General features: G+C 42.4%; 1 protein-coding gene across 4 annotated transcripts in view; it reads right to left on the bottom strand.

Annotated features, from left to right (window-relative positions):
* Positions 1–20,754, bottom strand: part of LOC148823114 (ankyrin repeat and IBR domain-containing protein 1-like) — a 66,932-nt gene extending 46,178 nt beyond the window's left edge. For 3 of the 4 annotated variants that reach the window (XM_088928955.1, XM_088928958.1, XM_088928957.1), the window contains exons 1-2: positions 20,492–20,754; positions 1,855–2,129 (exon numbers count right to left, since the gene is read on the bottom strand). In XM_088928955.1, the coding sequence (XP_088785081.1) occupies positions 1,855–2,042 (188 nt within the window). In that variant the 5' untranslated portion in view covers positions 2,043–2,129; positions 20,492–20,754. The remainder of the gene's footprint in view (positions 1–1,854; positions 2,130–20,491) is intronic. The other variant, XM_088928956.1, reaches the window with a different exon arrangement.
* Between the last annotated feature and the right edge of the window lie 1,001 nt (positions 20,755–21,755).

Genomic DNA, 21,755 nt, shown 5'->3' with positions numbered 1-21,755 from the left:
GTCTGTGGCTCTGGAGAAAGATGTCTAGGGCTTCCTGCTCAGCCCATTGGCACCGTGACCTTTTCCAGCAGATATGGACAGAAACTGGAGGGTTTAGAAACAGTTTAGAATTGGAAAATAAAACACGATGGTACTACAGCTGTAAAAGTAGCACACACACCATTGCCAGTGGAGCAGGCTAACAGGGAGAGATGGGGCTTCCATTCTCAGGGCTGATGAAGAGAAGACCACCGAGGAAAGATGGAGATATAGCCCACAAACTCCTTTTCAAATGACACTGCTCATAATATTCATGCCTGAGCTTAATTACACACACACTTCAACCCTCCAGACTTAAAATGTGCCAAAAGATGGACAAAGCCTTTCTATTTTGAACTGATAGGTACTCAGGTCATGCACTCAAATGCCACTCAAGCTGGTAGATATGCAATAAAAGAAAAATGACTTTGTGTCTTGCCTAGCTGTATCTGGAGCCTGTGCAATTTGCAGTTTTACCCCCGTGAACAGACACTGCGATCTCAGAGTGGCATTTCATGCAAGAAACTGCGGAGACACTGCATCTTAATTTTAAGATGCTGCTGTGTCACGTACTGTATGTAAATCCTATCAGTCCTATCAGCCACTTGTTAAAAGAAATTAGCCGCTTATAAGCCTGCTCTGCTGTTCCCAGCATGCCGCTGTGCTGTTAATGGGACTAGGCACTGGCCATACCAGCTGCCAGTGACGACTGCCACAGCTGATGACCAGCTGCACTGCACAACAGTGTGACTCTGACAGCCCTGTGCTCACCACAGGCCCACGGATCATTGTGCACAGGGCCACAGTGGGCCTGACTGCATGTGAGGTGAGGTGCTGTTTCAGTTTTATTTTTAGTGTCTTATCACCGCGTACCAATTGGCAAGCCACAAGGTACTAGAATGGATGATACAAATGAATGGTTTCTCACCTTCTCTTCATCTTAAAATATATGAATCCATGTATTACACAGTAACTCACTAACAGAACAATTTTATAAGTTTTAGTTGAGACCAGACAGACCACTTGATCTAGAAACTTAATTTAGACTGATTTTATTTTTAGTCATTTGTGAAGATAAATTGTTGAATTGGTGGTGGTGGAGGGGAGTCTCCATTACCTGTAAAGCGCTTTGAATGGAGTGTCCAGAAAAGCGCTATATAAGTGTAAGCAATTATTATTATTATTAAATATTAATGATCAAAAATAAATTACATATAACAGTGTGATACTTTATTGAACCAATACGTGAAGACTGAAGACTTGCAGGAGCAAAGTCTTTTACTTTGTAAAGATGTAAAGATTTTACAGGAGCAGCTGAGTGAAGTGTCTCGCTCACAGGTGTAACGAAAGACTTGAACCAGCAAACCCCCACCCCCTCCTCCCTCCCACTCCCCCCTGGAGTGCAGAGCTCTAACCACCTTTACTGCTTCCTTTAAGATTTTCATATAAAAAAGGAAGAAAACTCAAAAGGGTAAATCTAAGATCAATATCAAATATCAAACTCAAGTCTCTTTCGCTTTAATAAGTAGAATACGTTTTTTTCTGATGCAAATGAAAAGCAAAGGAAGTCTCTGTCGCTGCCTTTGTGTCTGGCTGCCAAGGAAATGCACTTAGCGCTGGAGACCTCTCACGCATCAAATCGATCAATCTTTTTTCTCCTCCAGATTAAGTAAAAAAAAAAAGAAGAAACCAATGTGCCAGAGTTTGATCCCCACAAACCCAGACTAATTTCACATTTTGTGTAACCTGTAAAAAGCTGTGTGTCAGTGAGACTGTGCTTGCTGAGCAGACAGGGCTCTCCAGGCTACAGTAAGACAGCGGGGCACACCTCCTTACCTGAGTAAGCGGCTCATGGCGTGCCTGGAGGCATAGTGCAGCGGGGTGTTGTGTTGATACGGTTCCCCATATGAGGTATTGGGGTCCAGGGACTCCTTAAACTGTGGATTGCTCTCATACAGCTGGTAGGCCAAGTTCTCGTCACCATTGATAAGAGCCTTACGAAATTTTGTCGCTGTGTTCCCCATAGTTCAGTTTCCCTTCAGTGCTGTCGGCACGTGCTTGTCCTCCCTCTTTAGCCCATCGATGTGCAAAGTAGCATCATGTCCCTGGTCCTAGGAGGGAGGGGGAGAGAGAGAGAGAAGGAAGACTTGTTAAATAATAATGATTGCTTACACTTATATAGCGCTTTTCTGGACACTCCACTCAAAGCGCTTTACAGGTAATGGAGACTCCCCTCCACCACCAGTTCCAACCTGGATGATGCGACGGCAGCCATAGTGCGCCAGAACGCTCCCCACACACCAGCTATCAGTGGGGAGGAGAGCAGAGTGATGAAGCCAGTTCAGAGATAACTGGCTTAAATCCCGGGAGGATCACCAAAGGTGCTGCCTCTAAACCATGACTGAGGCCGACATGGTATAAAAATAATAAAAACATATCCAATGTGTATGAATCTTTACAATAAAGCTTGATAAATAATACCAAAAACTGTTGTCTTTCGGGTCTCTGTGGTACAAAGTGAAGCTGTGAATACCAACGAATGGAAGTTTCTCACTCAATGTCCACAAAGCAGGTGCAAAGAGCAGGACAGAGCAAATCCCTTCACCAAGAAATAAGCGTCTTTCTTCACAATAGATGTAAGCCTCATAAAGCTTCCTGAAGACCAAACAAATGAACCCTCAGTTGCTCTCAAAGAGGCTGCCCAAAAAGGCCTAATAACGTCTGACAACTCCTCACTACAGTGAGAATAAAGGCCAGCAGCTGTTTGTCTTTTTTTCTTTGTCGCTGAAGGCTACAGGACATCACTCCCCACATGCCCAGCTCAATATCTGATGTGATTTGACTTCAGTAAAGGAGGCAGGGGTACCCAAAGCTCACAGCTAGCAACCAGATGGATCACAAATACTGTGCTTTTGCGTAAGCATCCATACATACTTGAATTCTAGCCCAGTAGACTGGTTTATCAATCTCCTGCAAGTGCATGGGCCAGATGTTCAATTCTGGACTAATACAAAACATATAGAATGAGCTTTTCTAAACTAAATAACCTTCAACACAGAACTATATACCACAGAAGCTGTTGCTCAGAACATCCAGCCTCACTGAAGAACTCTCATCGTGAATACAGTTCTTCAAGTTTTAAAGGGAAAAGCTCTGACAGCGTCAAGAAAGCATCCCTGTTTCGAACGCCTCAGCATTTACACTCCCCCATAATGAAATGACGGTTTTCATCCTGATTAACAGCACAAGGGAACCCAGGAGAAGACAAGGCTTAGGCCTACAACAGAGGACACTGCTCCAACTGTTCTTGTGTGTCCAGGCCTAATGCCAGTTTGCAGCTGCTGGTTTTACTACAGAGCAAGTGCTGTTGCCAGGCTCCACAGCAGACTCTCCAGAACAGGCTGCAGTGGCACAGTGGCAGCATGATTGATGCATACAGAGCTGGCTGGAAAACAAGCTGGTGACTCAGAGAGCCTCAAGACCCCTGGAATCAATGCCTGTCCCTGTGCCTTTGCCTCTGTACAGTAGCACATACATACTGGAGTTATGTACGTCACTCTCGCTGAAAACAAGGAAATGATCTGGGGGCCTTCAATGGCTTCTGTGCAATGCACATTCAGAAATGTGAAGCCTGTATACACAGAAGTGCGTACAGCCTTTCTACTTTGACACAAGTCATCCCTCTCCTCTGATTGCATTCCCTGCTGGCTATTCAGATTACGCCTTTTCAATGAGTACCTTCATCACCTGAAGTAAATGTGGCTGCTTTTTCATTTCAGACCATCTAGGCTTTTGAAAACTTTAAAGAATCTGTATTTGTGTCAAATAAAACTACATACAATATTGTCATAACACACAAGGACTTAGTAGTCTATTTTAATAATGTTGTCTTTGGACAAACATATCAGTCAGTTTTAATTATACCCGTCACAAAGAGATTTAATTCAAAACACAATATTGTAATGAGATAAGAATAACCAAGACTATCTCCAGGAAAGTATGTTAAAATTATTATCGTACTACCATTTTACCAAAGTATTTCCAAATAATCAATTTTTCCCTGGGACTTGAACCGACGGTCTAGAACCGTTGTGATACGGGTGTTTATTCACTGTATATACATGTTTATAATAATTATTGTAATAGTATACACTATTGTTTTTACAAATCAGAACACATTTTCTGAGAGACTTTTCTGTTTGAAGACCTTTTGAACCAATTTTAGAGATTTTAATTTTTTAATCATGATATTTTAAGTGTAGGAGTGTGTGTATAGGTGAGGGCAGATGAGATTAACAGCCCTCTCTCATTTGCAAACTACCTTATGTTATGTTGCAGTAGTAGGATCAGACGTACAAGCAGTAATATTAAATAGCCCCTTTCCTCGCACAGCTGGAAGGCTCCATGTCTGTGGACGTTGTGTTAGTCTTCGGCTCCATAACAGTAGAATAACTGGGTTAGTCCAAAAGGGGAATAATCTACACCTTATAAGTAATCTTCCACTTGTAATTTTTGGAATTGTTTTTCTGAGACACGGCTTTCAATTAAGAAATATCATAATAAAAAGAAGAGGGCAAATGCTAGTCTTTGCGCCCTTTCAAGCGCACCCAGGGGAAGCCGACATTGGCCGAATCGCTAGAATACAACTGGAAATAACAACAACGTGACACAATGACACCCGCCGTTTTACTGACTTGCAATAACTCATTTTTCATCTCTTCGTACCAGGATGATGAGAATTACTTCTTTTCCATTCATCTCATTCATTTGTGAAGGTCCTTTAAAATGCAAACTATGCATTAAAGGGAGAAAAAATATTTGTTCTGCATCCCATTGTGTGCGGCACATGTGAAACTATGTTACCTAAGATTTTCATTTGCCTGCTCTCAAATAGCGCAATGGAGACATTCTAGCATCAAAATGGTAATCTGTGCGATAACTACATTTATATTTTACTACTTACATTCTTGATAGCAATCAGTTTTATGAGCTTCTGTCCCTGAACACTAAGAATTCTGAGACTGATGTAGCACAATACCCATCTCCCCTCATTTACATTTTGAGGACTTCAATAAATAGCCAGCTGTCCAGGCTTATCACCTTGTTAAAATGTGCTTCAGTTTTATGAGAACCCTGCTTAGCTCAGGATGTGAAATCGATGAATGAAATCTTTTGTCCAGTATGCTTCTCACAAATGTGCATTCTGTTTTTTAAGTAAAGGGAGATTTTCTTTCAATTTCACTGCAAAAACAACAACTTAAAACACGTGATTCTATCATTTTAAGCAGTTCAATAAGTTTTGCACAACTTCAAAGCAATCCTTCTTCAAAGCATTTCATTCCCAGCTGATGAGCCTTAGCGCACGCTTTTGGGCGTGACGTCTTCTGTTGTGTGAAACTGAACATTTGAACTGCTGTCTTGAAAGTCTTAACTAACAAACGAATTCAGGAATGAATTAAATGAATCAGGTATAAAACAACGCATAACTGCACATCTTCACGTAGGCCTAACTAGTGTGTTGGAATAAATAAGTCTAAATTCTGACAGAACAAACATGAAAAATGTGATCAAGTCAGATTGACAGATCAGAGCCAGTGGGCTAGAATGAGCCATGCTTGCTCCCATTTATGACACTTTATTTTATTTACACATCTCATTATTTACACTATTTCATCACAACTACTTGTTGAATCAACAGCATTTTGCAGAGAATGCCTGGAAATCATTTGACCTTCTACTCCTACTTCCCTTAATGCCTTCGTCTTTGTGCTGTTATTTTCTCGTTCCCAAACTCTCTTCCCAAGCATTACGTACTTAGACAAATGTTACACCCTAGTCAGGATAATCCTCCAATTTATTTAAATGGACCAAATGGACCATTTTCACGCCCTAAAAAGACACCTCATGAAACTGTGTGGTCCTAGGCAGTACACCCAAACCCCAGGCAGTACCCCAGAACTGTCAAAAACAAAATACAGCTGGAACTGCAGAAGCATTCAAAGTTGTATTTGTAACACGAATTCTACATGCTAAGAAAATGAATTGTACTGGTGTTAAAATCTAAAGCTGACCACATTCTAGAGTTAGTTACTATAGCACTACTCCTCAGTATAGCAGGTGACACATATGAAAAGCTCTCTTCATTGGTCATTCATCTCGATCTTCTACAGTTTACATAGAGGGCCAACAGGTCAGTGGATGACACGGTTAACATAGGTCTTCACTCCACTTCGCAACATCTAGAAACCTCCTCAGGCACACATGCAAGAATATGTTTTTGCGATTTTTAGCTTTGCATTTAATACTACCACTCCTGAACTCCTTCACAATAAAGTGTTGATGAATGAATTGTTCCGCTTGTTCCATCTGCCAGTGAATTTTCTACTTTTTCACAGATAGAAGGGAATGGGTACGACTAGGCCCTTATTTGTCAGACTGTGTTTGTGAATACTGCCGGACCTCAAGGGTGTCTGCTTCTCCCATTACTCTATTCCTTGAACACCAACGACCGCACCTCCAGCAACTCTTCTGTCAAACTAATTAAGCTCGCGTTCACCCCTGTAGGTCTCATTAGTAATGATGACAGGACCGTGTACAGGAGGGAGGGGAGTTGGTTGGTATCATGGTTTGCTAACAGCCACCTGGAGCTTAATGAAACATGTCACCACGATCACAAAGGAAGCATAGTCAAGAATGAATTAGTTCAGGCAGGTAGCTGCGTCAGCATGCGTAGGCTGCAAAGGAACAGGTTACGGGTTTATTCCATGCTGAAAAGAAAAGAAAGGAATCCCAATGTTTCGGCCATGGAGCCTTCCTCACACCTGAAGACGTTGTTTCCTTTTCTTTTCTTTTCAGCACGGAATAAACCCATTTCCTGTTCCACGGTAAAGAATGTACTTTTTGCGCTAACTGGAAAATGTTGGCATCTCTCAACCAATTCTGCTACAGTTTTACACAGCCATTATTGAGAGCACTCGGACTGCCTCTATAAGTGTTGGTTTGGCAGGACGTCTGCCTGTTCCAAAGGCAAACTGCGATGTGTTGCTCGCTCTTACGGAGATGGTCATTGGCTGTTATCTGCCCTCCACTGATGATTTACACAACTTCAGAGCAAAGCAGACGGCAGGAAAGATCGCTGACGACTTCTCCCCACCACGGTTACCACCTGTTTCATAAACGTCTCTCAAAAAAGACAATACAGGTCTATTAAAACCAGAAGCACCCAGTATTTGAACAGTTTCTTTCCTTCTTGCTTAACCAGAATTTCTAGTCCTATGTGCACTGTCTTAATGACATCTATTATTCTGGTTTATGTATGGTATATGTAGAATGTTTTTACAGCACCAAGTAAGCCAGAGTAATTTCCCCATACGTGAAATGGACTTGGCCAATAAAGTTGATTATGATTCCACTGGCTGGGACTAAAAGTGCATCTAATGCACAGTATTTTGCTCAGCTTTAGCATTCAGCATGACTTTCCCAGAATACTGTCTTAAAGTCTACAGTATTATACATTTCAAAGTGAGTCACTGCACTGACGTGTGAAAGTTTCTGACCCCTTTATAAAAACAGTTAATACCAAGCACATTTATTTCCTTTCTTCCTTGCAGACACATGATTTCCAGTAAGGTCTAAATGTTTTTTTCCTTCAAATTGTAAAAAATAAAATAGAATCTAATAACCTCACTCCCATGAGTCACTGACATCGAAGAGAAAATGGCTGATATTTTTAGAAAGCAGCTGGCTAATACCATCTTGTTGCCTGGTCAGTACTGGGATGGAGGCCTGTAAGGAAAGACCATGTTACTGGTGTAAATAGTGCTGGTGGGACAGTAGGTGGCGCTCTTCTCTCAGGAACACAATTTCCAAACCAATGTCCCAGACCAGTGACCAGGGACAGTGAGCTGCAGCAGGTGCCATTCTCCAGATGAGACCTCAAATCAAGGTCCTGACTGTGCGGTCATTAAAGATCCCAATGGCACAGTTTGTGAGAACAGGGTTTGTTCTTACAAATTCAAGGGACCTGTCTAGATATCAGATTGGGCTTGAATAACACATAATATGTGATCTCCTTAGCTTTTCCGTGTAATTTCAATCATGAAGCAATTTCTTGCTTTTCCAGCCAATCTGCTGTGGAGGGTCTGCTGACACAGAATGGCCAGGTGGGGGGGGGGGACATTTCAGTGTTGCATGAAGTGGCTCCCCTCCTACTGAAGCTGATGCCCTTTAGGATGAACAGTAGCAGAAATGCAAGAATTATTAATGATCATCATCAATAATAACCACCTTTTTCAAATTCCTACCACCTCGATCCCTGGTGCTGGGATCTGACACCAAGCATGGAGGCCCAAACATCAGAAGCTGGAATATTCGACCCAAGAGGGCAGATCCAGGAAACCTCAGCTATTTCACTGGGATAACCATGACGACAGACCAAGGAGAACAGAACAGCAGCCCACAGCTTGGTACAGATTGTCAATGATCTCTGATTAATAATGCACCACAAAGCCATTGCCTCCAGGGAGAAAAGCCCTTGGAGCTAGGCTCCCCAGAGGTTTCTCTTCGCCCACAGGAGGTTTTCCTTTTCCTCTCCATCAAGCCCACAGTCAAGTGATGCTGCACAATATTCGTAACCGTTATATAATTTTGGAAAACACTTCTGTAGCAAACTGTTGCGAAAGGAGCTTGAACAAATAACAGATTGATTGGCTGATTGACAGAATAATGCATTTGGCCCCCTCCATCTGCAACAGAGCCCTTTACAAATCCATACTTTATGCATCGCATTTCAGCTATCTTTTTAAAAAAAGTAGAAACTAATGAAGTATGTGCTATAAGAGAGTGGAGGAAGAATAAAACTTCAATACATACCATCTCCATCCTCAATTTTAAGAGCAAACATAAGGAACGTGTACAGGAGCAATAAGGTCCTGCTGTTTAACACTGTAATTCAGTTTCATTCTCATGTCAACACCCATTCGCGAAGATCAATAGGATTCCAAAGCACTCTGGCAGGAAGATTTTATGCTTCAAAAAACAAGTTTAAAGGCAGGCACTGAACACTGAAGCCCGAGATGGCAGCAGGTGCAAAGCAAACGTTATTTAAGTCATCGTAAAGGTTGGTGCATGAAGCCTTCACCTTCCTGGCCTGAAACACAGTCTTTCCAGGACCATTAATAACTGCAAATGTGACGCCCTCTGTGCTTCTCAAATTTAATGAACGGGTTTAAAAAAAAAGCAGGAGGTCTTTGTGCCTTTTCTAATCTGAAATGAAAGCCGCACACAAGGCTTATATTCTGCACAATCTGGCGATTTTTTGTAGTTCAGCTCGAGTCCAATACCTTAGTGGTATGAGCCAATAACTACTTATATCAGCTAACAAATATGCTTCAAAACACACCTCTGGAAACACTGTCTGGCAGAAAAAAAGCAACTACTTTAGCACTTAGAAAATGTTTAATTTAAAAAGAAATCAAAAGATTTAATTAGTATTTTTCAGGCATGTGTATTACGTTGCAGTATTTCAAAGTGTGTGGTGTCAATATGAACCACTGTATATGAATAAAGGTTTTTTAATATTGCACAGCTTATTTGAGAAATGCAGCTGAAAGCTGCTGCAAAGTACTCTGATGGTTGTTCTGCTCTGCACATGAAATGCAGACTGCAAGGGTAAGATGCTAATCTAGTGGTCAGGGCCACTTCTGCAAGTCCTCACACATGATATCACATGGAGTCAGCTTTCAGGTCCTACTAAAAATAAGTTCACGCATCACTCCAGTCCAGATGCCTAGTCATGCAAGGGGAGGGTGGGCCACAGAGCCCTGTATAGTCCACAAGTCACACGGTTTGCAGGATTTTAAATGCTGGGGAGGACAGAGATGAGGCTGCTTTCATAGTAAAGGGTTGGAACTGCAACTAGCTGAACCCAATGTGGGTCAATTGTAAGAGAACCAGCACACAAGGCAGATATGATTTGCAAACCTTTATTTTTCTGATACATATTCAGTTACTATTATAGCTCTTAAAGGAATCATCCAAGACAGAATCACTATTCATAGTATTTGGTTGTCACAAACATCTTGTTTTGATTCGCCACCTAACTTAGAAGAAAAGCAGGTAGATGCCACACGTTCATAAAAGGAATTAAATGCGAACTGCAATTAATCTAAAGGTAGTTTAAACTGAAATAAATGGTCATTTAAATACTGTTTTAACAGAGTTAAGTTGAAAATTTGCCTATAGAAGATACAATATTGAATAAGACAAATGTACTGGTGCATATGAATGCATTTGATTGTTTAAGGCCCATATTTCTGGGATTGAGGACCATTTTTAAAGTTATTACTAAAATGAAAAGTTAAGGAAAGAAATGCCTAAAAAGCTAACACACAACAGGCAATTTAAACTGTTCCACAAAGCAGAAAGAAATCCTGTTTTAAATTCAAAGGCTGATAGCCAACTGCATTGCATTGTAATGAATATGTTGCAGGCTGGAGTTCCTAACCATCAGCTAAGCAACTTGCAGACTGCACAGAACTGATATTCCAGCCAGTGAAGAAATAAATACCCTCAAGGCCAGGGTTGTAAACAACGCTGCACGGAAGAGCGATCTATATTATTTTCTGGAAATGGAAAATCTAATCACAACTGCGACGCCCGTGCCAGTCTCTAACGACCCTGTGCTGGGATACTGCTAAACTACAAGACGTTGTGAAAATCAACTCTTGCGTAATGACCTTGCTAAACCCACATCCAAATTTACTCATAGCTCTCCTGAGTCAAAACAAAAAAGAACATCTATAGTCGACACCGCTGAAGAGTTCTCTTTCCTAGTGATTTCAATTTGTCCTGTAGTAAGCTCTGGGCACAGACCTTCCAGCGCTGTTCTCTTTAGACCCTCATTGTGCTGACCGCTCAACTTCTTTCGCTGCGGATTAGATGACCTTTGATTTCTTTGATGGCTCTGAAGGGCTCTGGCAAAACCAGGAGAGGCTACATCCTGGCCCAGCATTCCCAAGCCCCCACACTTTCTCAGGTGCGAAGTCGGGTCGCCTGCCGGACATCCCACCTTTTATACCTTCTCAGAGCTTCTCCTGCTTCCAGGCTTGCTTGGAGGTCAGAGGAATCCTCGCCTGCGTTCCCTCTTTTCCCACACAGATTCCGGCTCTGCGGTTCGCTCCCGTTTTCTCAGCCGGGGGGGTTCTCCCTCATTTCGCCCACTCTCCGTGGATTTCACGCTGCTCCTTTGCGATAGACCCTAACCTCCGACTGTGCTCATTAACTGATACCTCATCCCGCTTGTGGGTTGTTTTTTTTTGCAGGACAGAGCTCCCTACCCTCCCCTGTAGTGAAAAGGAGAGGTTGGAGAATTCGCTCCACGAATCGCTTTCAGTCCTCTGTCCAGCTCAAGGGACCCCATCAGCACTGAGCTCTCTTGCAGGGGCAGTCTCACTCAGCTGCTCTCCTGCTCTGAGCTCACTGTCTAGCCTCCCTCGCAATTTGCTGAGCGAACGACAGAACATTTTTCTACCAGCCTCAATCGCCGTCTCCTTCTGGTCTGCACCGGAGTTATGCAGTGAGGGTTGCCTCTTTGGACTGTACTGGAGCCGATGTGGACCACAAGGACCCAGTATTAAACTTCCTTCGGGGACGAGCCTGTGGAATGAGCTACAGGTGGGATCACTCAGGACGTGGGTTTAAGAGACAGTCAGACTTGCCTCTTGCTTCCTGATTGGCTTTTATACCCACATCCTGAGTGATCCCACAGCTCGTCCCTGGGGGAGGGTCACTGGTCACAAGGATCGCCACAGTGCTAAATGATCCTTCTGCGCTTCGGGAGAAGTCGTTGCCCCAGTATTGTCCTACTGCTACACCTGTGCCTTCTTTTCCACGCCTGTCGTGGAATAAGAATTTCTTATTTTATTGTTTTTGGTCAGCTGCAGTGCATTTAACAACCAATTAAAAAACTAATTTGTGTGTTGCACAATATATGTCACAGTCACATTGTTAAATTCAAAGTTTTGGATCTAAACCAGATTGACCATACCTCTGCGGGTTACAGGACTGCATCATGTTCACTGCTGAAGAGCTCTGTCAGCAGGACTGACGTATGTATGAATTGCTACTGTTTTTTCAAGACAGACACTGTATGTTTGTTTAGTGCACATAATGAGACAATCTTAAAGTGGGAAAAAAAATTAAATACAAAAATATATCAAGTACAACATATTTCATTAGCAAGGAATCGTGAGTTGGAATGACTCTTCGGAGGCCTTTTCCTTTCAGAATCTTGTCTCCTGCCCTCCCAGACGGCTCATTTGCTTCACTCTTGGATCTGGTCAGTTTCTCAGTTTCAGGCTGAGCACTTGAAACAGCAAGAGATGTGACTTTGTTCTCCAAGGTCCCAGCGAGTAACCACTGCTTCTCATTCTTTATTGAGCAAAGGCTAGGAAATATGTCAGTACGGCATCTATACGCAACTCCACCGAGCACTGCTGAAACATGTTTTTCCATTTAATGGGTAAATCTATTGTTTTTTATAGTCAAACAAATCAGCTATGTTTTAAATAGTGTACTTATTATTGCACATAATCTTACACGATCCTCACTTGATTTCTGTCACAGCTACCTCTTGCTATTAAACTGTGATATTGTCAACCTTGACTATTAAGCATTACCATTCTTCCCAATGTACGGTCAATATCTCATGAAATGGCACTCCTCATGATTTTATGACAATACCCCATTATCATATTCCTGCTGGTGAAACGTATATGACAGTAATCCATTACCAATGCTAAAAAGATCTTGCAACAGCAGACTTTCATTTGTTAAAACAATTCAACTAGCAAAGCTTTTTGCTTCATGAATATCAACAGTTTTAACAGGACAACTGCCTTGGAATGTTTAATTGAATTTTAATGAACACTGTACTTTACGTGAGCCTACTTATGAATGGATCGTGATTCCTATATTCACAGCTAAGTGAAAAAAAAAATCTGGAAATCTGCACAAAAATCAATACCCATACTAATAAGATACAACTGTCCTAGATGCTCCTTGTCTTTGGTCAGGTTGTCTGCAGAAAATTCCTTTTACTGGATGTGCTTCTGCTGCAGTTTACGAAGCCTTACAAAAGAGGTAACAGTAATAATACAAAATCAGATTTGCATTTTATTGATAATGACAGATTCGCTTAAACTACAACAATAATGGGAAATAAATATTTCATTAATCCATGCAAATGCAATCAGGAATCGTCTTAACTTTTTGTTAAGACTGACACTCTAACATTGTAACATAAAGATTTCCACTACAGAAAAGCCATGTATGAACAAATAGGAATCAGGCCTTGACAGAAATGCAGAGATTTAAAAAAAAAAGGCAGAGACCATTGCAGAAGGATAACTGGAAGAAAAGAAAGCATTAGGTCATTTGGAACAACAATATGCCATCATTTTAAGCATAACTTGGTGTTAAGCCCACCGGTTGGCAGGGAAGAAAAGATTTAGCCATTCAGATTTCTGCTGCAGAGAGCTTAGTCCAGCACAAAACAGCTGGCTCTTTGTCTTTCCATGAAGCCTGTAACTTACACTCTGTCATGAGCCTTGAGACATTTCTGCTAATTTGACATTTCTGCTAACTGAGGTCATTTTATTAGCTTCGTGTCATCAGTTTACAAGGTTTGCTGCCCATGAAGGCTCCACTTTAGGCCAACTGTTTGAAAACAAAGGCCTAGTGTACTGTATCGCAACAGGAATCAGTGCGTTTCAATAATTGCACCAGCAAAAACAGGTTTTTAACTCCGTCCATCTGAGTTTCTGCATCCTGCAACACCCTCATCTCATCACGTGGAGCTAGGCTTCAGACACCCCAGTCGCTAGAGTTACATTTTTATTCAGAATGGGTTCGACACCAAACAAAAAGAAAAAAACAGGGAAGTACCGCAGCTGCTTGAACTTGTCCAGGAGCTCTTACTGGGGGATAAAATTACCTTGTACTAACAAGAGAACCGTCACAGGCAAAATCAATGTAATCCTGCATCATCCGACTCGGGCGTGGCTGCCCTGTCTCTCATACTGTGCAAACAGCACGACGCCAACACAATCAAGACCAGGGCAATCCTCAGAGCCTTCCACACGCTTGACAGAGGCACCAGTGAGAGAAGGAAAGAACGGAGTGTCCACAGGGCGACAGCCATGTGAAAATCGACAGTAAGGGAAGAGGATCTCAGGTCTCTGACTAGCACACCGCGTGGCAGTACAAGCCACAGTGTGCTGAAATGCTTCCCTTCGTTTTCTCCCCCAGTTTCCTTTTCCTTGCAGTGCCAACAACACTTCCCACTGTGACTGTGACCACACACCTAATTTTAGAACAGGAGACATTTCCTCGGCACGTCCCCAAAAAAAAAAACAGCCGTGAACTCTAATGGCATGTCTGCAACAGAGTTTTTTCCTAATGCGTCGTGCAGCATTGGGGCTTCGGGATCAGGGGTCATCCTGCTGGCCTGCAAGCAGGAGCGGAGCCTGATCCGCATGCTGTTACAGCCTGATGAGTGCACTATCGATCACGGCTGCAGTATGTCACTTGAACCCATCTCTCTCTTTTAACACGTACAGACAGCAAGGGTGAGAGAGGCAGCTCTGTGTGTCGAGCGCCTGTTGGCAGCAAATCCCATAAAATGAACAGAAATGACCAAGTCACCCCTGTGTATCAGACATATCAAGCCAGTGGGAAGTGAGCTCTTGAAAAGTACTGCTAAGCAGTACACGGACTACAATGAACCAAAATATATGAGTTAATACATCTTACATGAAATTCTTCATTTGAAAACAATGGATTCTCCAGTTTCTCAGTTCACAACGAATATTTTTACTCCTAACAAACAAGGCTGCCACATCCACAGTTGTCGGCTAAAAAGTTAATCATTCACTCGTGTGGTGTCTAAGCATACCAATCCATTAGTCAAACAGTATCAAACTGAGCCCTTTCAGGCTTTACTCACTGTATTATATGGTCAGTGTGGTGAGGCCACACCTCTGCGTAAGTTAGCCTAGTTTCACAACAAAATGGAGATGAGAATAACACAAACACAACAGTCTTTACTTTCACGATACTGCAATCTTGATGCACTGCACTGTAAAATGAAACTTTTACTGCCCAAGGGTTGCTTTGAAGTATGTATTTTAAAATGGTATGTTTCTTGTCACTCAAGTTCATAATGTTGCCCGACAACCATCTCTTCTGTGAAACTGCACCCGTTGTTACTCCTTACACCTACATCCGATGTCAGTTCACCATAACAGCTCGTGGGATCCTACAAAAGATTTCCAATACATATTATACAAACTGGTGATAACTGCATCAAAACCTACTTGATATGATACAGGTGCCTGCCACCCAGCTCAGGGTCAAATCCCTTTACAGGAAATCATCATTCGTTCCAAGATAACTAAACCAGCTTGACTTTCTAGCACAGTGTAAACTCTTTTCCTAAAGCCAGTGGCTTGTTCAAGGACTCCAACCTACTGATTACAGAACTGTTTTAATATGCGCATTGAGCACCTGAATGCTTTTCACAAACCCTGCCTCACGCATGATGAGCTATATTTGGTTTGTAAAAGCTCATCAATTACTAACTGGTAAGTCATAAGAGGAATGGATTTTAGTGAGATACAAGGATTATCATATTAAAATGATTCCATGTTTACTGGTGCCAACAGAAATACACTAGACTTAAATGTGTATGCACACAGATCACAAGGTTGAAGCTTTTCTTCCACACCAAACTTCTGTAGAGCAGTAGTAATGGGAAAACACACAGCAAAGACAAATTACTACACACAATCTTCCTTGCAGCTGCCTTAGCTTAAATGCTCAAAAACATTGACACAACTAATAATTCATGTGTTTGTTCTAATGACTTCATAAACCATACATAAAGAATTGTTACAAGATCTTCATCTGTATACAGTAACTACTGTTTTCGCCATAACAATGACAGTATACTGTGGATACGAAAAGCAGTAATTAGGAGTTTAACGCCTTACAAAATTAAAAACTGGAATAACACAGAGGGACCTTGTTAAAAAAAACACATTTCCTGCACACATTGCTTGGGCATGAGTTCCCAAGTTTGTTTCTTCCTCCAACTCAAAAGTCTGATATTTTAGGTATGAAATTCAATAGTTAAAAAGCAAAATTTCGACATATTTAAGAACTGGACACAGCCAAACAGATCTAATCAATCCTATTAATAAGTCAGTTAAAGGTTGAATATTGTAACTGCAACAAAAACCAACAGGTGTGTATGTGGAACTCCAGGATCCGGACTGAGAACACCTGGCATAGGGCAACATTTTAAAAACTTTCCATAAAAGCCTAAAAATGTTCAAAAATGAAAGCCCTAACTCGTACTTTTCTATACAAATTCAGATTTCCTGGGCTGCTTTACAGCCAGTAACCACATTTCCAGACTGGAAAGCTGAGGGTTAAGTGCATATACCACTGTCACTGAAAAGGAACATAAAGGCAGAAATGCTAGATTTGGCTCTGACTCTTCCAGTTCAAAGCACTTTCTCTCATAACAGCAGGCCTTAATCCACTGTGCTCAGCAGAGCACACTTGCTTTGTTTAATCACATGCACGCTTGGCACATTCTGTTTAAAATACAGTTATCTTAATAGGTCACGCTAATAATACTCTTTTTGCCAGTGAACTACAATAGAAAAAGGACAACATATGGGCCATCTCATGACAAATCAGAACTCGTACGCTTTTAATCAGGGGTCACGGGTTTTAATGAAACACGTTACCATCGGCGTTTTATCACAGTGAGAAAATTCCCCCTTTCGCAGTTTCAGATTGAAATACAAATTCATTTTATATCTGAGTGTCTGATTTTGCATTTACAGGTGGGGGAAGAGATGAATATAAGGACAGTTACCAAAGAAAGGAGGTCATCTGTCCCATCTAGCGTGTTTTGACTGTTCTGAAATTAACTGATTCAAGGATCTCGTCCGGCTGTTTCTTGAAATAAGCCAGGGTATCAGCTTCAGCAGCATGGCTGGGCACTGTAGCTTGCTCTGTACTCCTACAACCTGGATGAGATTGCAATCTGCAATTCACAGAAAGAAATGATTCGAGATTTGAAGGAACTAAGTGCACATTTCTCTCTGGGTACTCTGGAACAGACAGCACACTTCAAAGTATAAATCTAATGAGGTAATCAGCCTTCTCAAACATGCCAAACCTGAAATTACAGTCCTATACAGAGGACTCAATGAATGATCCTATTTTAAAGCCATCAGGACTATAATTTTCTCACAAAGCTGTAATGGAAAAACTGTCTCTGAAAAATGTTCTTAGTTATATGGTTAATATTGCTCTTTTCTTTTCATGATTTTAAGAACTCTTGGGGTAACGAGTCAAGGTTAAAGGTACTTCTACTGCCGTCAAAACAGAATCTTGACTTTAACTAGTAACTTCACTAACCAAGCAATTTTCAAGCAAAAACAAGACCACCTGCAGAAACAGATCTCTGAGGCGTAACCATTTCCTCATATCAAGGGATCTTCTTAAATTGCAACATAAGCACCTTCTGTAATGTTTGAAAAATATGTTGTCTCCCTTCAAGAGCAGACTACTGGTAACCAGTTTCGGTAGAATCTGAGAGCGTGCTGGGCCAATCAGTTGTACAATTACGCAGAGGTACCATAGAATTCCTGGGCAACACAGTGAGGCGAAAGAGACCTGATGACAGTGCAACACAATCATGAGTTTCTGATTTACACTAATTTTAGTTCCAGGAATTTTAGACATCTGCTCTCTGCCGGTTGAAGAGATAGGCTACCCCTTCCAGCTGGCTCCTAATACATAGGCTTAACCCATTCTAGGCCTGTGTACTCAGGCAAACCCTCAGTCCTTATGTAACACCAGCATCTCACAGTTCACAGAGATATATTTTCCTTACTATGGCTCGAATGTAATCATCACAAGCTTCGTGTTCTCAATTGGTCAAGATAAGTAAAACACAATACGCAAAACCTCATTTCACCATATGTGTGAAACAGCCCTGTGCTACCGTCTCGCAGTAGCAATTGCAAGCTAGTGAACTTCACCCAGGCCCACAGCCACCGAAAAAGAGTTTGCAGTCAGACGCCGACAGTTAACGTCCCAGTTAATGACTAAACAATTGCTCTGCTCCATTTTCAGACAGAGAGTGAAATCTCTCTGAGGAGGGTTCCAGCAGTTGTTCCCGAGAAAACTAAATCTTTCTACTCCAGCTTCACAAGTTGGCTTTTACTGCAGCACTTGTATGATCACGCTTGCTACAGACTAATTAAAAGTCCCAGAGGCTGCTTTTTTTTTTTGTAACGTGCTGTAGGAGAATTCCAACACGACTCTTTTGATAAACTGGTAAACGTTTTTCAATTTCCATGACATTAATAAGACAGTAATACCCCTGCTAAGGTCACCAGGGACCTCAACTAGTCAGCATACAAAATGAGCGTACGAACAGAGGGTACTGTATGTGGCTCTGCACGCCTCGTAAAAAAAAAATCCTAGGCCCAAATCTTATCAGAAAGCAACTGTTTCAGTCTTTAAAACAACGATGAATATGGTTTAACAAACTTGCACAATACTTTGGGACTTTTGTTTTCTTGCACTTTTCTCTGGGGCTCGCCAATCTGTGTGTACGCACGGATGGACTGATCGTCTCCGAAAGTATCATCACACACCTAGAATAACACTTGTTCCATCTAGCGCAGATCGCTCTGTGAAATAAACCAGGGCAGTCAGCTTTAACAAGGTGGATTCCCACAACTGATCGTGTAAAGAACTACGCCCTGTTCTGGGTTTTAAATGCAGTTTGAGCAGAGATGACACACAATCTATCAGATCTTGAAAGCTTTGACATTCAAACAAATGTGTGCACGACAGTGTCTAAACTCAGAAATGAGTAACGATTCTTAAGGCGATTATGGTTAGTTCAGTGCTCACATCCGAAGCGCACAACTTGAGCCCTGAACTTCCTGGCGTTACTTAGTAATCGCTGCAATAAAGGGCCAAAAACACGATCTGTCCTAACTAAGACAACATTTTGTTTCCAACATGAACTCTCTCTTCCTTTTCACGAAAAAGACGGGACACCCGGTTCACTGAAGTGTTTATTACAATAATGATAATACGGTACGATGACACAATACTTCAACTCGTGCCTGTTATTGGCCTGTATCATCATCGGTGTCTTAGAAATGCGAGTTAATATCTGACGAAGCAAAACGCGAGAAAACAGCAGAACCCTGTCGCATCGCATGACTTAACTTGTTAAAAAGCGTAAAGATCTTAACCAGCTAAGTGTTTTTTTTTTGTAAAGCAGTCGAGAGAGAGAGTCTCCAAGGAACTGGTCTCATCACAACATACAAAAATAAAGATTGTCGTACAGTACCGATTGTCTCAGAAATGCCCCCCACGTATTAATTCAGCGTCGGTCATTAAGCAATTAGGAACAGGTCTTTTTGTTCGTTAAGCACATTCACGACTGTTAATCTTGCAACCTCGCGTGTTCTTCCAGTCGTTTTCGGATTGAAACGTCTCGAGCCGTTTCACGGGTACAAATAAGGTCCAGTACATGAACACTTGGCCACGATCGAAAATCACCGGCATTAGGAAGGAAAAATAACGAAATACGGTGATTGGGCCGCTAACCTATTTAGAATAAAGACATAAAATGCACGCGGACTAATAAATAGCATAACTGCTACTTGTTACGTGTTTTTTTGTCGAGTCTGATGTTTCAGAATCCTTCTGTTCCCAACACTCCCTTTGTGTTCTTTGTTACAGAACAGCTACAGTGTTGCACTAAGTTCGGCATTCTAGAACAGACTTAAACTAACATTCGACAGGGACTCCTGTCGTTCTACTAACAAAAAAAAATCTCAACTACTTTCATTTTCCTTTCTTTTTACAAATTTCCTCGCGTAGTTAGGCGGGTTGCCACAGTCGTAAATGCCTTTTTTTTTAAAAAAGAAACGGAACCCTGCATCGACCCAAAATAATAATAATCGTCGATGATTAAAAAAAAAGCAACAAACCACGCTATTTCCACGAAGGCCTATTCCACCACCCTCCAAATACATTATAAATCTGGGTACTTGCGTGAAAAGTCTTAACGCATCAGTACAACACATCAGAAAACATTTCACAGCACCTACTGCTTCAAACCTCTCTCCCCTTGCAGTGACTCTCACGGGTCGAGCGTCCCTTTTTTTTTTTAAGTCATCAGCCAAAACTATCATTGCATTCGAGAGCGGACGAGCTGACAGCATTAGGAGACAGTCCGACGTCCCTATTTCTAAAACTTCCCAGTTCCCAGGCTCCATGATGATGACCTAAGGGTTTGATGCAACCAGCACCTTCCTGTATACCCTTTTTACACACCGCATTTAGGACATTAAAAGGGATTACTTACACAATTACTTACACAATCGCCTGCTGATTCGCTACCCCGAAATAGCCTATTTGCACCCTAGCGTGAGCGAAGCGACGCTGTTTATAGTTCATTCCTCAGCGTTTTGTGTCCGTGCGTGATTCTGCCCCGCTTCCGCCCGCAGGTCTCCTTTCTCTCCGTTTCTCCCTCTGTTTTGTGTCTCAGAGGTTCACAACGGCAACAACAGCTCCCGCAGCAGCAGCAGCAGCAGCAACAGCAGCAGAACGGAACGTCAACCCGGAAGCACAAGCTCCTCGCCTCCACCATAGACAGACAGGCAGGCAGGCAGTCGGGGAACATCGTGTCTGACTCGTGGCCGAGGGGCTGGGGCTCCTACTCACCCACTCGAGTCGCAACAGGTGGCAGCAGCAGCAGCAGCAGCAGTAGTAGTTCACCGGGTTTGCACACCCGAATCACAGCCGTCCAAGGCAAAATCGCCCCCAAACAAGGCGGGGATCAGCGAAGTCTTCTAGTTTCCTTCTCGCCTTTGTTTTGAAGACCATTGGCTGTTTTAAGGCAATCGTGTCACATTGAAAAGGCACAAAAAAACAACAAAAAATGACGCACCACAGCCACATCAGAAAACGCTGGGGATTTTTTTTACATTTTGTTAAGAGGTTGTTTTTTTTTTAATCTGTGGGAGGTCGCTCAGTTTCGTAACTGCACGTAGATCAGCTTCGTAGAAACCTGGCTTTCAAATGTCATCTCAAGATGCTAAACGCGGCGGTGTTCTGTTCGAACCAGGAGGAGTGTCATTTCGGGTTTGGCCAGCTCAGAGCAAACCCTCGATGCACAAAACCTCATTCAGACTGCTGTGGGTAGTGGTGTTCACCGCGTTCACATGGTCAATACAGAGAAGAGCGACCAGATACGGTCCAGGTCTTCACGACGGACCAACTCTGGCCGAAGGAACTGAATCTTTTCAGTCTTGCAAAGGGAAGGCCGTCAGGGTGCCTGATCCGAGCATTCCCGCTCAGCAGAGGCCTCGATGAGGTCAACCTCGTGGACGTGCGCGGCACAACTGACAACGCAAACGAGAGGACGCTACTGGAAACTCCACGGACGTGTGTTTATGAAACTGAGACCAGGAGGCACAACAGGCTTTGTGAGAATAATGGAACAAGCTACCCAGCCTTGCCGATGAAGGTGATCCCAGGGCATCTTTCAAGTGAGATCTGTGGATCAGTCAGCTGCAAACGGACCAAAGGGACAGATCAGCCTCACGGCCTCTTCTCATTTGTAAGGT

The sequence above is a fragment of the Atractosteus spatula genome, chromosome 12 (assembly GCF_055471065.1).
Source record: "Atractosteus spatula isolate fAtrSpa1 chromosome 12, fAtrSpa1.hap1, whole genome shotgun sequence".
In the NCBI taxonomy this organism is placed as follows: Eukaryota; Metazoa; Chordata; class Actinopteri; order Semionotiformes; family Lepisosteidae; genus Atractosteus; species Atractosteus spatula.
Note: the sequence above shows the minus strand (reverse complement) of the source record. Positions and strands in the feature narration are given on the sequence as shown.